Genomic DNA, 16544 nt, shown 5'->3' with positions numbered 1-16544 from the left:
TAGCTGGAGACGACTCAGTGCCTGCTCAGTTTTATGAAACAAATCTTCAGTCTTTCAGTTCCTGCTGAGGACTCCAGAGGTATAAACATCTGTTTTTTTTCCTGGAGCTCAAAGAGTTTGTCAGAGTCAGAAGCCACAGACTACAGACGAGCTCTTTTCTCCTCCAGTCCTATCAGCACATCTCCAGTTTAAAGCTTATACATGAAAATGGAAAGTATTTACTTAAATCCACCTGCTCTGTCAAACTCAGTTCATTCAATAAAGACAAAAACATCAGAATAACTCAAATGATTATGAGATGAATCAGTTAATTTACAGCCAGAAAATTAATCTGCCTCAATTTTAATGACTGAGTTTTGAATAGTTTTTCTCTATTTCTGCTTCCTCAAATCACTAAAGCTTTTCTTTAGTGCTTTGCTTCATTGTGCATGTTGGAGTGTGTACTACACTGAAGGCTAGATGAAACAGATCAGTTCCTAAGACCAGCCGGTGAAGTGATTAATTGAGAAAATAAAGAGCATCCATCCATCTTCATCCGCTTTATCCGAGGCCGGGTCGCGGGGGCAGCAGCCTAAGCAGAGAGGCCCAGACCTCCCTCTTCCCAGCCACCTCCTCCAGCTTATCCGGGGGAACACCAAGGCGTTCCCAGGCCAGCCGAGAGATATAATCTCTCCAGCGTGTCCTGGGTCTGCCCCGGGGCCTCCTCCCGGTGGGACATGCCCGGAACACCTCACCCAGGAGGCGCCCAGGGGGCATCCTTGTCAGATGCCCGAACCACCTCAGCTGGCTCCTTTCGATGTGGAGCAGCAGCTGCTCTACTCTGAGCCCCTCCCGGATGGCCGAACTTCTCACCCTATCTCTAAGGGAGAGGCCAGCCACCCTTCGGAGGAAGCTCATTTCCGCCGCTTGTATCCGCGATCTCGTTCTTTCGGTCACTACCCACAGCTCGTGGCCATAGGTGAGGGTAGGGACGTAGATCGACCGGTAAATTGAGAGCTTTGCTTTTACACTCAGCTCCCTCTTCACCACGACGGACCGGTGCAGCGTCCGCATTACTGCAGCTGCAGCCCCAATCCGTCTGTCGATCTCTGGCTCCCTTCTCCCATCACTCACAAACAAGACCCCGAGATACTTGAACTCCTCCACTTGGGGCAGGAACTCATCCCTGACCCGGAGTGGGCACTCCACCCTTTTCCGGCTGAGAACCATGGCCTCAGATTTGGAGGTGCTGATCCTCATTCCCGCTGCTTCACACTCGGCTGCGAACCGTTCCAGTGCGAGCTGGAGGCCTTCACCCGATGAAGCCAACAGAACCACATCATCCGCAAAAATCAGAGATGAGATTCTGAGGCCACCAAAGTGAAAGCCCTCCGCCACTTGGCTGCGCCTAGAAATCCTGTCCATAAAACTAAAGTTAAAATAAACAGCAGATTAACCAAATGCAAAAAATATTTTAAAATTTATTAAATTGTACCTGCACAAATAATTTTTTCTGATAAAGGCGATGATTATTCCTCATTTATTGTATTTAGATCCCTTATAACAAAGGTTTCAAACATAAAGCTCGGGGACAGAATCAGCCTCCAGAAACTGGAAAATGTGAAATGAATTTTAACATTTATCACTACTACTACTAATAACAATTTTAGGTTTTCTTGACATTGTAAAGAATCCCCCTTAGTTGCTATTCATACTACACCAAAGTCATTAGGTGACAGTTAAACAATTAAAGTTCCTGTTTTTTTTTCCCACTAAATTTGTAATTTATTTCTTTGTCTTTTTTTTTTATAGTGGATTCTTGAAAAATAGGACATTATTTTTAAGTTAATGAAAGAATTTATATTTTATAATTACAGGACAGTCTGGGGAATCAACTAAAAGAACTTGTCTGTAATTTTACACATTAATCGTGCAGCTTCACATGTCCGGCCCACTTATGATCAAAGTTACCTGTAAGTGACCCACAGTGTAAAATGAGTTTGTCTTATAGATTCTGTGACATGATTAGTAATACTCAGTAACATCCATCAACCTCGGGTTTCACTGGGCAAAAGGCAGCGTTCACCCTGCACAGGGTTAACACACAGTGACAGAATAGAAAAGAAACAATAGAAAATATTTGACACAGAGCACTATGGTTACTGGTTTTGTCTCACCTTCCTTGACTGAAAATAGGAGGCCTGGTGCTCTGGCTCTGCAGGGATGACATGAAACATTGAACAGACTGCACCCCGGCAGCTTTGGAAACTCCTGTTTTGGATGGTTTGACACATGAACCAGAAGCTTCTGCATGCATGGACACTGGAGGCACCAGCCTGAGGTTTGATAACACAAGACCATCATTCTGCCCTAGAAACAGGAAGATAATCTGAAGTTACCTTCAGGTGCTTTTAAGAGACTCTTCAAGTGGAATCTGAAAACTGAACTTTACAGAATACCTTTCAATGAAAAAGGTTAATGTCTGACTGTCATGCTCCTGGGAATTTGACCCAGGTTTTTGAGTTTGTTGGACATTTTATTCATTCTTCAGAATTATGAAATACTTAGGTTCAGGTTTTGAGAGCCTCTGAGTTTTGTTGCTTATGTTTCTAGGTTTTGGTTCCTTTTTCTGTTCATGTTTGTCCCCTTTTCATGTCTAGTCTGTATTTGTCTCATCTTTGTGTTGTCTTTAGTCTCTCCTGTTGTCATCTCTCTGTCTCTCTATCATCTGTGTTTTGTCCTTTTGTCTCCAGGTCTGTTTATTCCCCAGTATCAAGCTTACATGTCTGAGTCTCAGTGTGCATCACTTGCTGCTTTATTTTGTTCGTTTTCTGTCTCCTATAGCTGAGCCACATTTAGTCATGCCAACATATTAAACGAACAATATTTGTCTCTTATATGATACATCTATATATACACTGTCAAAGATACTTGTCTTTGAGTGAATATTTAAGGTGATAGGAAATATAAATAACTGCAACTTGAATCTTTACTGAAGCTCAGTATTTGACACAGAGTTCAAACTCACTGCTGTAATAACTAATAATGATTAATATAATAACTTTAATATTGGCCATATTATATTTACATTACCAAAGTGAGATGACTTTAGTCTCATGAACAACATTAGCTAATTGTTATTTACTAGCTAATCTTAAAATGACCGTTCAGTACAGAAATGAAGCCCAACAATCATGTTTTACAGTCCTGTGGTCTCAGCCTCAGATACTTATTAAATCACACAAAGCTCATGTAGAAACAAATGAACAAAATATCTTCTCCTTCATTTCTGTCAAACAAAGCTGAATGAAACGTTTCCAGCTGTTAGTATCATGGTTGCTAGGCAACCTGGGCAGCGCGACGGAGGCTTTAACAAGCCTACAAGCCTCGCACTTCCGGTCTTAGCGGTCTTTGAGTACGCGGACCTTGAGGACCGTTAAGGCTGCGTACTTTATTGGGATACAGCCCTTGTCATGAGCTCACGCTTGCTGTGTGTCTTGTCTGTGTTGTAGTCTAGCTTCCTAGTGAAGTTCTTTGTACTATGGTTTCCTGCAAGTCCAGCAATAAAGCTGCCTTTTAGGTTCACTTCTGCATCTGAGTATCTGCATGTTGGGTTTATGCCTCTGTCTGCTGCACAGCACATCATGACCAAGACAGTGTTAAATTATTGAAACTGTTCCCTGCTGTTGGTGGAGGTTTTGTCCACAATATGGAGTTACTGAAGGTCACAAAACATACTTTCATAAAACAAAAACATGTAAAAATAGATTAAATATTTCACTGACACTTGAGAGTAGCAATACACCTTAAAAGTGTCGATTCACTTTTAGACACTGATTAACAGAAGAGACGTGTAAAGACTTTTGGGAGGTTTTTGAGAAATGTGAATTTGTGAAACCTGTTTGCTATGGGGATGTTTCTCAGGTGGTGAAATTGGATGAATATTTGGCTTTGCCCTCAAAAAAAAGTTTTATTGCCAAAAAATATTTAACTTACCAAAGAATTTCTCCTCAGTTTTCTATTTAAATATATAAAGTAGGAGAATTTGCAAAATAACAGAAAAATGTTCAAGTTCAATGTGAAAACAAAAATGTTAAAGTGAAAAAAACGCAGTTCTCTGTCCTTGCAGTGAGTTTCCATCTTTAGCAAACTGTTATTAATCTGTATTTAAGTTCATTTTGTCTGAGGATCTCCTCACCATGAAATAATCATTCGATCAGGAGCTGGGTCTCAGGTCGGACTAGAGGTTTGTTTTGATGCCGTTTTATTACTTACAAGCTAATATCGCCATCTGGTGGTTATACAGTTTATGACAAAGGTTAATGCTTGTCATTTAAAGACTGCTTCCAAAAGAGGACTGAAGAGTCGTTTAGCTTCTAGTTTAATCGGCTTTGCGGTGGAATCTTTGCTGCCAACAGTGTAACATTTAAGATGTACATGAAAGTTAATGGGTAATTATGATGATCTTTACCACAAAGATTTTAAATGAAAGAATAAACAAAGGGCATGAAAACTGATTCTTATGTCTACTGTGTATCTTCAGTGTGAATGTTGAGTTATATTTGAGTGTCTGCATTTAAAGCACATATTAATGTATTGCTTCGAAATCCATGGAGGTACACAGGAAACATTACTAAAGAATGTAGAATTAGAACACCATCTGTATTTGTTTTTTAAATAGTTTTACATATATTTTATTATTTAAAAAAAAAAATCAAGACATCAAGCTTGCTGCCTGTCTTGTACAGTAATCTCATTTGAACATAGGTTTGATTTAGTGGAGTCAGTTGTTCCCATGCATCATTCTGTAAGTGTGAGAATGAACTAAGATTAGAAAATGTCAAAATATAAAGTTTGATTTATTTTTATTCATCACAGCATCCTAAACTTTGCTGAACTTTTTGAAATATAAAATGAACTCGCTGAGTGTTGACTGTCACATTTCAAGGCACCAAGTAAAGATAAACTATTAAACTTTAACTGGGTCAGACTTGTTACTGCATGTTGTAATCACACATAACACACCCTGCATCATGTGATTGGCTCTTGGTCGCTCTGTAAGAATATTTCTTTCGTGCCTCCCTTCACAGATGTGTCTGTATCAGGATGGGTCTAAACAACATGGTGTAAATGCAGTTGCTGATGAGCCTCATTTCCTGTAGGAGGTGAACAAGAGCAGAGATCTGTTTCCCTTCAGAGCACAGAGGTTGTTTCTGTTCAGAGGAAGTGAAACTGTCTGACAGTCACTGAGAGACGGTGAAACGGCACAGCACATGAATCAAATGGATCAAACAAAATTCTGCTGTTCAGTCTGTTTGGATCTACTGAAGGATCCGGTGGCTATTCCCTGTGGACACAGCTACTGCATGAACTGTATTAAAAGCTTCTGGGATGAAGAGGAAAAGAAGAAAATCTACAGCTGCCCTCAGTGCAGACAGACTTTCACAGCGAGGCCTGTCCTGGTGAAAAACACCATGTTAGCAGATTTAGTGGAGGAGCTGAAGAAGACTGGACTCCAAGCTGCTCCTGCTGATCACTGCTATGCTGGACCTGAAGATGTGGCCTGTGATCTGTGCTCTGGCATGAAGCTAAAAGCCGTGAAATCCTGTCTGATGTGTTTGGTCTCTTACTGTGAGAAACACCTTCAGCCACATTATGAAGTGGTTCAATTAAAGAAACACAAGCTGGTGGAGCCCTCCAAGAAGCTCCAGGAGAAGATCTGCTCTCGTCATGATGAGGTGATGAAGATGTTCTGCCGTACTGATCAGCAGAGTATCTGTTATCTCTGCTCTGTGGATGAACATAAAGGCCACGACACAGTCTCAGCTGCAGCAGAAAGGACTGAGAGGCAGAGAGAGCTGGAGGTGAGTCGACAAAACATCCAGCAGAGAATCCAGGACAGAGAGAAAGATGTGAAGCTGCTTCAACAGGAGGTGGAGGCCATCAATCAGTCTGCTGATCAAACAGTGGAGCACAGTGAGAAGATCTTCACTGAGCTGATCCATCTCATCCAGAAAAGAAGCTCTGATGTGAAGCAGCAGATCAGATCCCAGCAGGAAACTGAAGTGAGTCGAGTCAAAGAGCTTCAGGAGAAGCTGGAGCAGGAGATCACTGAGCTGAAGAGGAAAGATGCTGAGCTGAAGCAGCTCTCACACACAGAGGATCACATCCAGTTTCTACACAACTACCCCTCACTGTCAGCACTCAGTGAGTCTACAGACTCATCCAGCATCAATATCCGTCCTCTGAGCTACTTTGAGGATGTGACAGCAGCTGTGTCAGAGGTCAGAGATAAACTACAGGACATTCTGAGAGAGGAACGGACAAACATCTCACTGACAGTCACTGAAGTGGATGTTTTACTGTCACGACCAGAGCCAAAGACCAGAGCTGGATTCTTAAAATATTCACGTGAAATCACACTGGATCCAAACACAGCAAACACACAGCTGTTATTATCAGAGGGGAACAGAAAAGTGCAAGCAGTGATTCAACAACAGTCTTATTCTGATCATCCAGACAGATTCACTTATTGGTTTCAGGTCCTGAGTAGAGAGAGTCTGACTGGACGTTGCTACTGGGAGGTGGAGTGGAGAGGGAGAGGAGTTTATGTAGCAGTCGTATACAAGAATATCAGCAGAAAAGGATGGGGTAATGAATGTAAATTTGGACATAATGACAAATCTTGGGTATTACATTGTGACAACAACAGTTATACATTTTTGTACAACAACATCCAAACTCCTGTCTCAGGTCCTCGTTCCTCCAGAGTAGGAGTGTACCTGGATCACAGAGCAGGTATTTTGTCCTTCTACAGCGTCTCTGAAACCATGACTCTCCTCCACAGAGTCCAGACCACATTCACTCAGCCGCTCTATGCTGGACTTTGGGTTCACTATTATGGAGACACAGCTGAGTTGATTAAGCTCAAATAGACTGAAGTCTTTCATATTGTGTGTTTAAATCTGTGTTTTAGTTTCATTTTATTTTCTCTCCATCATTTCTGCACAGAGATCAGCTGTCAGTCAAACATTATGGGTGGTACCTCCACATCTTCTAGTTGTTCTCTTGATGTTTCTGAGTTTTTAAAGGAGATCTTTCCTGTGACTGTTTATGGAGGCTATCACTGCTCATCATCATTTTGATTTACTAAAATATTTCTCCACATGAAAATGTAAACTTCTCTATCCTCTAAATGTTTCTGGAATATTTGTATTGAAAAATGTCGACATTTCTCTTTATGAGTATGGCAGACCATGTGTGTGTGTTTGTGTTTGTTTTTGTCAAAATCATCAAACAAATGAGGAAAAACTGCAGTCTGGGGGATCGGGCCCCGATGCTGCTGTAGTGTCTGCAGGATGGAAGGAGAGAAAAGAGTACATGTGAGGGGTGAGAGGGGTCAAGCACGATGCTGGAGGCTTTACTGATGCAGCGGTTTTGTAGCAGAGGGAGAGATGTTCCGATGATCTTGGCAGCTGCTTTAACAATGCATTGTAGTTTGCTAAGATCACCAGCATTGCAGTTGCCAAACCACACGGAGATGCAGCTGGTCAGAACACTCTCAATGGTGCTCTGTAGAACGTGGTGAGGATGGGAGGAGTGAGGTTGGCCCGCTTCAGGCGTCTCAGGAAGTGGAAGCGCTGCTGGGCCTTTTTTTGGTGATGGGGGTGGTGTTGGTGGTCCAGGTGAGGTTGTCTGAGATGTGAACTCCCAGGAACGTGATGCTGGTAACAGTCTCTACCGTGGAACCACGGATGCTGAGTGATGTGTGAGTGGAGTCTTCCTGAAGTCGACAATCATCTCCTTACACTTGTTAACAACAAATCATTTCAAATGAAGTCTATTACAGTTTAACAACTAGTTGATGTGTACAGTGAAACAGTCATGTGACCACAGAACAGCTGAAGACTTAACTGAGGTGAGGATGACACTCAGTGTTTAAAAGGTCACTTTCTGTTGTGTTCAAAGATTTCCTTCAGATATGGTCTTTAATCAGTAAAGCCAGTGATACAGCAGTGTCATTAGCTGTGTTATTGGCACCAGGCTGTGTTTATGTATGTGTTTAATTCTGTCTGAGGATGTCTTCAGCATGAAATGATCATTTGGACACAAGTGCACAGACGGAGTCGAGCTGTTTACTGCTGATGAGGAAGGAAAATAGTCTGTTGGATATTAATACAAATTCATAAGCCTGAAAACAATGTAAATACACTGCGAAACTGTTTTAAATTGGTTATTTTTCATGTTGCATTAATGGTTGTCATTTGATTCAAGAGAACTGCGATCTGTACATCAGTAATCGGCTAGTAAGTCTTTTCTGGGATCGATTGGTAATGGCTTCTTTCTCTACCAGGGGGCTTTCGCGCGCTCTCTCCTCATTACAAAACTACTGCAGAAGAGAAGCATCTCAAAATCACCCTCGTCATTCTTTCCTCCGTGTTTTAAGGTAATGGTGATCAAAACATGATATTTTATACTCTGTACGTTGTTGAGATATTTTATAGGTAGTCTTTCGTTATTTTGTGAGCTTCAGAAACATTTTATTATAGATTTTTAGTGGGTAGACCGCGGTTTTGAGCCTCAGTTGCACAATGGTCATTAAGCTAACGGCAGGAGCTACAAACGTTTCTATTGTTATCTATTTTGTACAGAAACATGTTCAGATACAAATAGTAAGTGTAGAGAGTTGAAAATAGCTTTCTAGTAAAATCTAGTATCAGAATTAAACTGGGGAAAACAGCCCAGTTGTTGTTGTGTTTTGTTGTGATTGTATCTTTGTACCTGTCATTTAAGATGCTATCCTACATCCAGCCGCTAGAGGGCGCATTACGCGCAGTGGTATCGAGTAGCGTTTTGGGGCACAGAGGAAGAATAAACCTTCCTGTTGTGAAACTGGCATCAGCTCAACGTGTGTCCCTTTTTCTATTCTTTATCACAGGTTAGTAAATGCATTTAAATGAATGTATACTGCAGACCTTACAAACGGACGATGTTGTTTATGTGGGTAATGAGCGCAACTCGCTAAAGAAATGGATTCATTCTGAGTTGTGTCTGAATTGTGGGTTAAGGCTGCAGGCTAAATGATGCTAATGCTAGCGGACTTGGCTAATGTGGAATACGGAGTGTGTGTGGGGAAGCTAATCTGACCTGTGAGAGATTTCTGGACTGAACTCTTGATGTATTATGCACTCTGATAAATGGGCTTCATACTACGTTTTATTCTTCTGGTTGATCTTGTGGTTATAAGAACAAGTTTGTGGTTTAATACAAAGACGTTTATAAAGTGTTATAAGGAAACTGTTTGATCAATGCTGACTGCACAGTAGTAGTGAACGCTGTTAAAGGAGCATTGCACTCTATATAGTTGTAGGTTGTATCAGAACAGTGAATATGTCTGTTTTATGTCAAAGACATTATTTCCTTGTAAAGAGTAAAATAGCTATATTTAAAAAAACAGAAGTTACATTGTCAGTACAGTGGAAATACATTTCACATAAATAATTTAGTGCTGAACAAGAATTAAAATGAGTTAATTTTACGATGTTTGTAAATGTAGTTAAAAATGAAGTACAGAGTACACTATTGTGTTTTGTTTATCTTTGTAAAACAAATGTGTTTATTGTGATACATTGTGGATCTGATATTATCAATGGATTTAAGCAACATTTTGTTTATGTTTTGTCAAAGTTGTATTGAGGGATTTATACAGTCTCTAGCTCATGGAACTGTGGCCATGTATGGTAAACTGGACTGAAACATAAGGCCATTTCTTTGCAGTTAGTATGGTGATACCTGAAGCTGTTCTAAGCTGTTGTGAAGAATAAACCTTCCTGTTGTGAAACTGGCATCAGCTCAACGTGTGTCCCTTTTTCTATTCTTTATCACAGCGCCACACGTTGTTGAACAGGAAACCAGTTGCCCCTCTGGTCATCATCTTAGGGAGGCAACATAAGCACTCAATTGTAATTTTTGGGTTATTAATTAGCTCTTTCTTCCACTGTGTGACATTGAGCAGTACGCAATGTGAATTACTTATGTTCATTTTTCATTGCATTAAACTACTGCATGAGAGAATCACTTGAAAATCACTCGTAATTTCCCCTCTGCTTTCAGGGGTGTAACATAACTGCGCAATACAGCTGCAGTGAGCAAAGCTTTGGATGTACAGTTAAGAAATTAAAATACTAAAGCTAAGTAGGTGAAGCAAGCATGCAGTTAATGACTTTTTTACACCACAGTACACTTGGCATTAGGGCTGCCAAGATTAGTCGACTAGTCATTATTACGTCGTTTATCAAAATCGTAAACCACTAATTTAATAGTCGACGCGTCGTTTGAAGCTTTGTAAGATCCTGAAAGACAGGAATAAGCAGTAGGATTTAAGAGTGTAATAACGGACTGAAACAGAAGATGGCAGCAATGCATGTTCAAGGATGCCACCTGCCGTTAAAGGCAAAAGAAGAAGAAGCAGTCTCCGGCATCGTAGCTCTGTCCAAATTCAGGGGCGGCATCCTTCGGAGGCCGCATTTGTAGGCCGATTGCGTTACAGCGACGCGATGAAGGCTCCGACAAATGCGTCGTCCTTTTCCCCGGATTTGGAGGATGGGTCATGCTAGTGCAGTAAGCTGTGCGTCCAATGGATGCATGGTCTGATCAGTCAACTAATCGCAAAAATAATCGGTGACTAGTCGACGATCAAAATGATCAAGCCCTACTTGGCACTGGTCATTTGTATAATAATTCTTACATAATGAGTGAAACATATGTTTGATTTATTGTAGACAGTTGTTCCCATGCTTATTTTGAGAAAAAGTCAACACGTGAGATTAGTTGTTTCAAGAAAAACTGCCATGGCTGCTGTACCCTCTACAAAATGCCTTGTTTAGATGAGTTAAGAGTGTAACAAATTCATCCTGTTTAATCCACAAGGGCAGGGGTGTCAAAGTCCTGAAACTTTTACATGTGTCCCTGCTGCAACACACCTGAATAAAATGAGTAGGTCATTAGCAAGAGTCTTGACTACATGCTGAGGTGGGAACCCCTAAACCTCAACATTTTTAACTTAACATTCAGCAATTATTTCAACTCAAAACGTTCAGTTATCAGCATTCACACTGCAGTTTCTTCAGAAAATGGATTTTCTAGTTTTAAATAAATGAAAGTGTTTGGAAAAAAATGTACTTCAACAATAAAAATGCTTATATTGTGCCACGTTCATTCATGAGCTGCTATAACATGAATCTAATGGCTGAATTGTCACCTCAGTATGCAGTCAGGGCTCTTGCTAATTAATCTAATTTTATTGAGGTGTGTTGGAGCAGCGACACGTGTAAAAGTTTCAGGACCTCAAGGACTGGAGTTTTGACACCTGTGCACAAGGGTGTAACCAGCGTTATCATGGAGCGCTTTATTATCTCAAAAGGTACTATACCAATAAAGTTTTACCTTACTTAAATCATCGCCACAAGGCATTTCGTATAGGCTAAGTTACTAGTTAACAAGGTTAGCTAGGTCACAGTTTTAACTGCATATTGTAAATCAAACATAACAAACCCTGGCACTGATGAAATAAGCATTTATGACTTGTTGTTGCCTCCCTTCACAGATGTGTCTGTATCAGGATGGGTCTAAACAACATGGTGTAAATGCAGTTGCTGGTGAGCCTCATTTCCTGTAGGAGGTGAACAAGAGCAGAGATCTGTTTCCCTTCAGAGCACAGAGGTTGTTTCTGTTCAGAGAAAGTCAAACTGTCGGACAGTCACTGAGAGACGGTGAAACGGCACAGCACATGAATCAAATGGATCAAACAAAATTCTGCTGTTCAGTCTGTTTGGATCTACTGAAGGATCCGGTGACTATTCCCTGTGGACACAGCTACTGCATGAACTGTATTAAAAGCTTCTGGGATGGAGAGGAAAACAGGAAAATCTACAGCTGCCCTCAGTGCCGGAGGACTTTCACAGCGAGGCCTGTCCTGATGAAAAGCACCATGTTAGCAGATTTAGTGGAGGAGCTGAAGAAGACTGGACTCCAAGCTGCTCCTGCTGATCACTGCTATGCTGGACCTGAAGATGTGGCCTGTGATTTCTGCACTGGAAGAAAAATGAAAGCCTTCAAGTCCTGTTTATTCTGTCTGGCATCTTACTGTGAGAAACACCTTCAGCCTCATTATGATGTGGCTCCATTAAAGAAACACAAGCTGGTGGAGCCCTCCAAGAAGCTCCAGGAGAAGATCTGCTCTCGTCATGATGAGGTGATGAAGATGTTCTGCCGTACTGATCAGCAGAGTATCTGTTATCTCTGCTCTGTGGATGAACATAAAGGCCACGACACAGTCTCAGCTGCAGCAGAAAGGACTGAGAGGCAGAGAGAGCTGGAGGTGAGTCGACAAAACATCCAGCAGAGAATCCAGGACAGAGAGAAAGATGTGAAGCTGCTTCAACAGGAGGTGGAGGCCATCAATCAGTCTGCTGATCAAACAGTGGAGCACAGTGAGAAGATCTTCACTGAGCTGATCCATCTCATCCAGAAAAGAAGCTCTGATGTGAAGCAGCAGATCAGATCCCAGCAGGAAACTGAAGTGAGTCGAGTCAAAGAGCTTCAGGAGAAGCTGGAGCAGGAGATCACTGAGCTGAAGAGGAAAGATGCTGAGCTGAAGCAGCTCTCACACACAGAGGATCACATCCAGTTTCTACACAACTACCCCTCACTGTCAGCACTCAGTGAGTCTACAGACTCATCCAGCATCAATATCCGTCCTCTGAGCTACTTTGAGGATGTGACAGCAGCTGTGTCAGAGGTCAGAGATAAACTACAGGACATTCTGAGAGAGGACTGGACAAACATCTCACTGACAGTCACTGAAGTGGATGTTTTACTGTCAGATCCACCAGAGCCAAAGACCAGAGCTGGATTCTTAAAATATTCATGTGAAATCACACTGGATCCAAACACAGCAAACACATGGCTGTTATTATCAGAGGGGAACAGAAAAGCAACATTAATGAATCAACAACAGTCTTATTCTGATCATCCAGACAGATTCACTAACAGGTCTCAGGTCCTGAGTAGAGAGAGTCTGACTGGACGTTGTTACTGGGAGGTGGAGTGGAGGGGGAGAGTTTATGTAGCAGTCGCATACAAGAATATCAGCAGAAAAGGAGGTGAGTGTGTTTTTGGACGTAATGACAAATCTTGGTCATTAGATTGTAACAACAACAGTTATACATTTTTGTACAACAACATCAAAACTCCTGTCTCAGGTCCTCAGTCCTCCAGAGTAGGAGTGTACCTGGATCACAGAGCAGGTATTTTGTCCTTCTACAGCGTCTCTGAAACCATGACTCTCCTCCACAGAGTCCAGACCACATTCACTCAGCCGCTCTATGCTGGACTGAGTCTTTACTATAATTATGGAGCCACAGCTGAGTTGATTAAGCTCAAATAGACTGAAGTCTTTCATATTGTGGGTTTAAATCTGTATTTTAGTTTTATTTTATTTTCTCTCCATCATTTCTGCACAGAGATCAGCTGTCAGTCAAACATTATGGGTGGTACCTCCACATCTTCTAGTTGTTCTCTTGATGTTTCTGAGTTTTTAAAGGAGATCTTTCCTGTGACTGTTTATGGAGGCTATCACTGCTCATCATCATTTTGATTTACTAAAATATTTCTCCACATGAAAATGTAAACTTCTCTATCCTCTAAATGTTTCTGGAATATTTGTATTGAACAATGTCGACATTTCTCTTTATGAGTATGGCAGACCGTGTGTGTGTGTGTGTGTGTGTTTGTGTTTGTCAAAATCATCAAACAAATGAGGAAAAACTGTGATTTTAATGAATGAATTCATATATTGTGTTGATGTTTTATTGTGTGAATAAACTGGAAGGTTTGACTATAAATCAAACTTTGAACAAAGTCTTTTCTTCTGTCTTCATTCCAGGATCTCACTCAAATCTGATGCAGAAAATATGAAACTAATCTGAGAGAATAACTGAAGCAGTTTTCCTCCTGAAGCATCACAAAGTTCAGAGTTCATGTTTAGAGCAGAAGATTCAGCAGTCGCTCTGTGACCTTTCAACTTTCTTCACTAAAACAGCTTCATTACAGAGAAACAAGTCACATTTTCTTCATGTTCTTAAGTCCTTTCAAATGTTTTTAATGGTCCTTGAATGCAGCATCAGCGTCGCAGGTTTAAAAGGTCACTTTCTGTTGTGTTCAAAGATTTCCTTCAGATATGGTCTTTAATCAGTAAAGCCAGTGATACAGCAGTGTCATTAGCTGTGTTATTGGCACCAGGCTGTGTTTATGTATGTATTTAATTCTGTCTGAGGATGTCTTCAGCATGAAATGATCATTTGCTCAGCTGCTGTGTCTCATCTCTTATCAGACATTGGTTGGAACAGAGTTTTGTTGCTGACCATCTGACAAGAGGGTGAAGAAAAGCTTCAGGCTTCATTTGGACACTACGTTGGACAGAAGTCTCCACAAAAATGACTCAGAAACACAAATATTATTAATGAAAGTCCAAATGTCAAAAAGGGGTCATACATGATCCTGAGAAATGTCCTTGAACATTTGAACATGAGTCAGAGGGTTGTCAGGTTTCTACACTGCATCGTGGCATCAAGCCTGAGATGTCTGTGGAAACAAGTATGGAGGACACAAATGCACAGACGCAGTCGAGCTGTTTACTGCTGATGAGGAAGGAAAATAGTCTGTTGGATATTAAAGCAGCATTTATTAGAGTAAGAACAGATACTTGTGTCCTTCATTTGATCCCCGTCAATTTACAGAAGACTTAAGGACCCTTTGACTTCTAACATACAGCTGCATGTTTACAATTTTATTATTTATTTATTTATTTCTAGCAAAGCGAGACTTTACTGATTAAAGACATATAATCAGACATTACTGTTACTCTCTGAAAAAGACTCACATAAAGCACATTTATCACAAGCAAACATCAAGACACATCCTTCATGGCTTAAAGTTGCAGTGGGACTCTTTCACCATCTGGTGGTTGTAACAGTTATGACAACTGTTCCTGCATGTCCCTCCTCAGTGTGAAGAAGACTGGACTCCAAGCTGCTCCTGCTGATCACTGCGTGTTCCTCCTGTGTCTAAAATCTATTTCCATTATGAATCAGGAAACTGTTTGCACCAATCATAAAGCCAATAAAATACGTCACACACTAAGAAATAACAAAAAGGAATTGTGCATTTCAAGGAGATTTTTCCCTCGTTTTTTGAAATCATAAGAATACAAACTAATGCAAGACTGTCATGTTTTCATACGTTTGTAGAGACACTGTTCTGTTGTATTCTAGGACATCAGTCACTTTTTAAATGCATGCTACTCCTCATCATCATCAGCATCATCATCAGCACCCATGACCTCCTTTTAGTCTTTGTTTTGTTATTTTTCAGAGTTCAGGAGACGTTCTTATGGGATTTCCACAGTGTACAAGTGCTGTTTTGATCCTTTACCTAAAAGAAAAGAGTAAAGTACAAAGTAGATTTACTCACTGCAGGAAAATAATGCCTCAATCTGATATATTGTCTTATATGACAAACTGAAAGTGATGCATCAAAGTGTAAGCAGCATTTTCCTGTTACAGCTGGTCTAGATGGAACTGATCTGATCTCCTTTATGTGCAGGTAGATATCCAGTGGGTTTGCTAAGGGTCACAGATGAGGGGCTGTGTGAGATGTTTAATGGGAAAGGAAATAAAACCATTGTTCCAGACCTGCAGCTAAGATACTCGAGTATCTTCAAATATGAAGCTGAGTATTATTTCCATACTTTCCTCCACTGCTGATGACCTTGTTACCTGCTGCTCCCTGTTAATGATCAGCCTCAGTTCTGATAGTAAACTGTTGGCTCTCTGGGGGGAAGAAAGAAGTTTGTATTTGTTTAAGATACAATGAAATCATATTTTGACATATTGGAAGATGACATGGAGCTGAAAAAATACTACAGGTATAAATGGAAACTACAGTTTATTTCTGTTATTTCCTGTGATAGTGTTTGTACACTCGCTCATGATAACTGTTCATTCAGCTGCTGTTTTTGTCTGCTGGACATCTTTAGCTTTCAGTAAGGATGCATTCATAGATCAGCACATCTTTTTGAACCACATTTCTTATGAGACTCAGAGTTTACATTTTGGAAATGTGGTGAGACCTGGGGTAGAAAGAGACTGAAGCCAGCTTCAACCTCGGCAGTTTTGTGTGTGTCTGAAGCAGAAAGATAAGAACTGTGTGGCCAACTCATCACACACATAATCCTGAATCAGAAAAACAGCATCAAGTGTTGTAATTGTTAAACACAGAAGTGTGATTTATATGTGGTTTTACTGATGGTTAACACAGTCGCACAAACACCTGAAACTGATCAAAATATAAAACAACATATTAAACATAAATATGTGCCAGTTACCAGAACTTATATGTGGTTTCACTGAGGTTTAATTATGCTCAGTTTATCAATACTCACTCATACAAAAGTTTGTTATGTTTTATTGATTAGTTGGCTTTAGGTTTTCCAGTTTTCCAGCTGC

At 40.7% G+C, this 16544-nt stretch overlaps 2 protein-coding genes across 3 annotated transcripts; both read left to right on the top strand.

Moving 5' to 3' along the window:
• Window positions 1–5149: 5149 nt before the first annotated feature.
• Window positions 5150–7238, top strand: LOC146553110 (tripartite motif-containing protein 16-like). Of its 2 annotated transcripts, XM_085254883.1 has the most exons (2): window positions 5150–6044; window positions 6749–7238. In XM_085254883.1, the coding sequence occupies exons 1-2, from the start codon at window positions 5253–5255 to the stop codon at window positions 6803–6805; spliced, it is 849 nt and encodes a 282-aa protein (XP_085111009.1). In that variant the 5' UTR covers window positions 5150–5252; the 3' UTR covers window positions 6806–7238. The 2 variants fall into 2 exon arrangements, with proteins under 2 accessions (XP_085111009.1, XP_085111008.1); XM_085254882.1 differs by having other exon boundaries at window positions 5150–7238.
• Window positions 7239–9368: 2130 nt separating this feature from the next.
• Window positions 9369–13899, top strand: LOC146553109 (tripartite motif-containing protein 16-like). Its single transcript, XM_085254884.1, has 2 exons — window positions 9369–10659; window positions 11585–13899. The coding sequence occupies exon 2, from the start codon at window positions 11768–11770 to the stop codon at window positions 13424–13426; it is 1659 nt and encodes a 552-aa protein (XP_085111010.1). The 5' UTR covers window positions 9369–10659; window positions 11585–11767; the 3' UTR covers window positions 13427–13899.
• The last annotated feature ends 2645 nt before the right edge of the window (window positions 13900–16544 follow it).

The sequence above is a fragment of the Mchenga conophoros genome, linkage group LG18 (genome assembly GCF_057382185.1).
Source record: "Mchenga conophoros isolate Kocher_MC1m ecotype Shallow Benthic linkage group LG18, M_conophoros_male_GT1.1, whole genome shotgun sequence".
In the NCBI taxonomy this organism is placed as follows: Eukaryota; Metazoa; Chordata; class Actinopteri; order Cichliformes; family Cichlidae; genus Mchenga; species Mchenga conophoros.
Note: the sequence above shows the minus strand (reverse complement) of the source record. Positions and strands in the feature narration are given on the sequence as shown.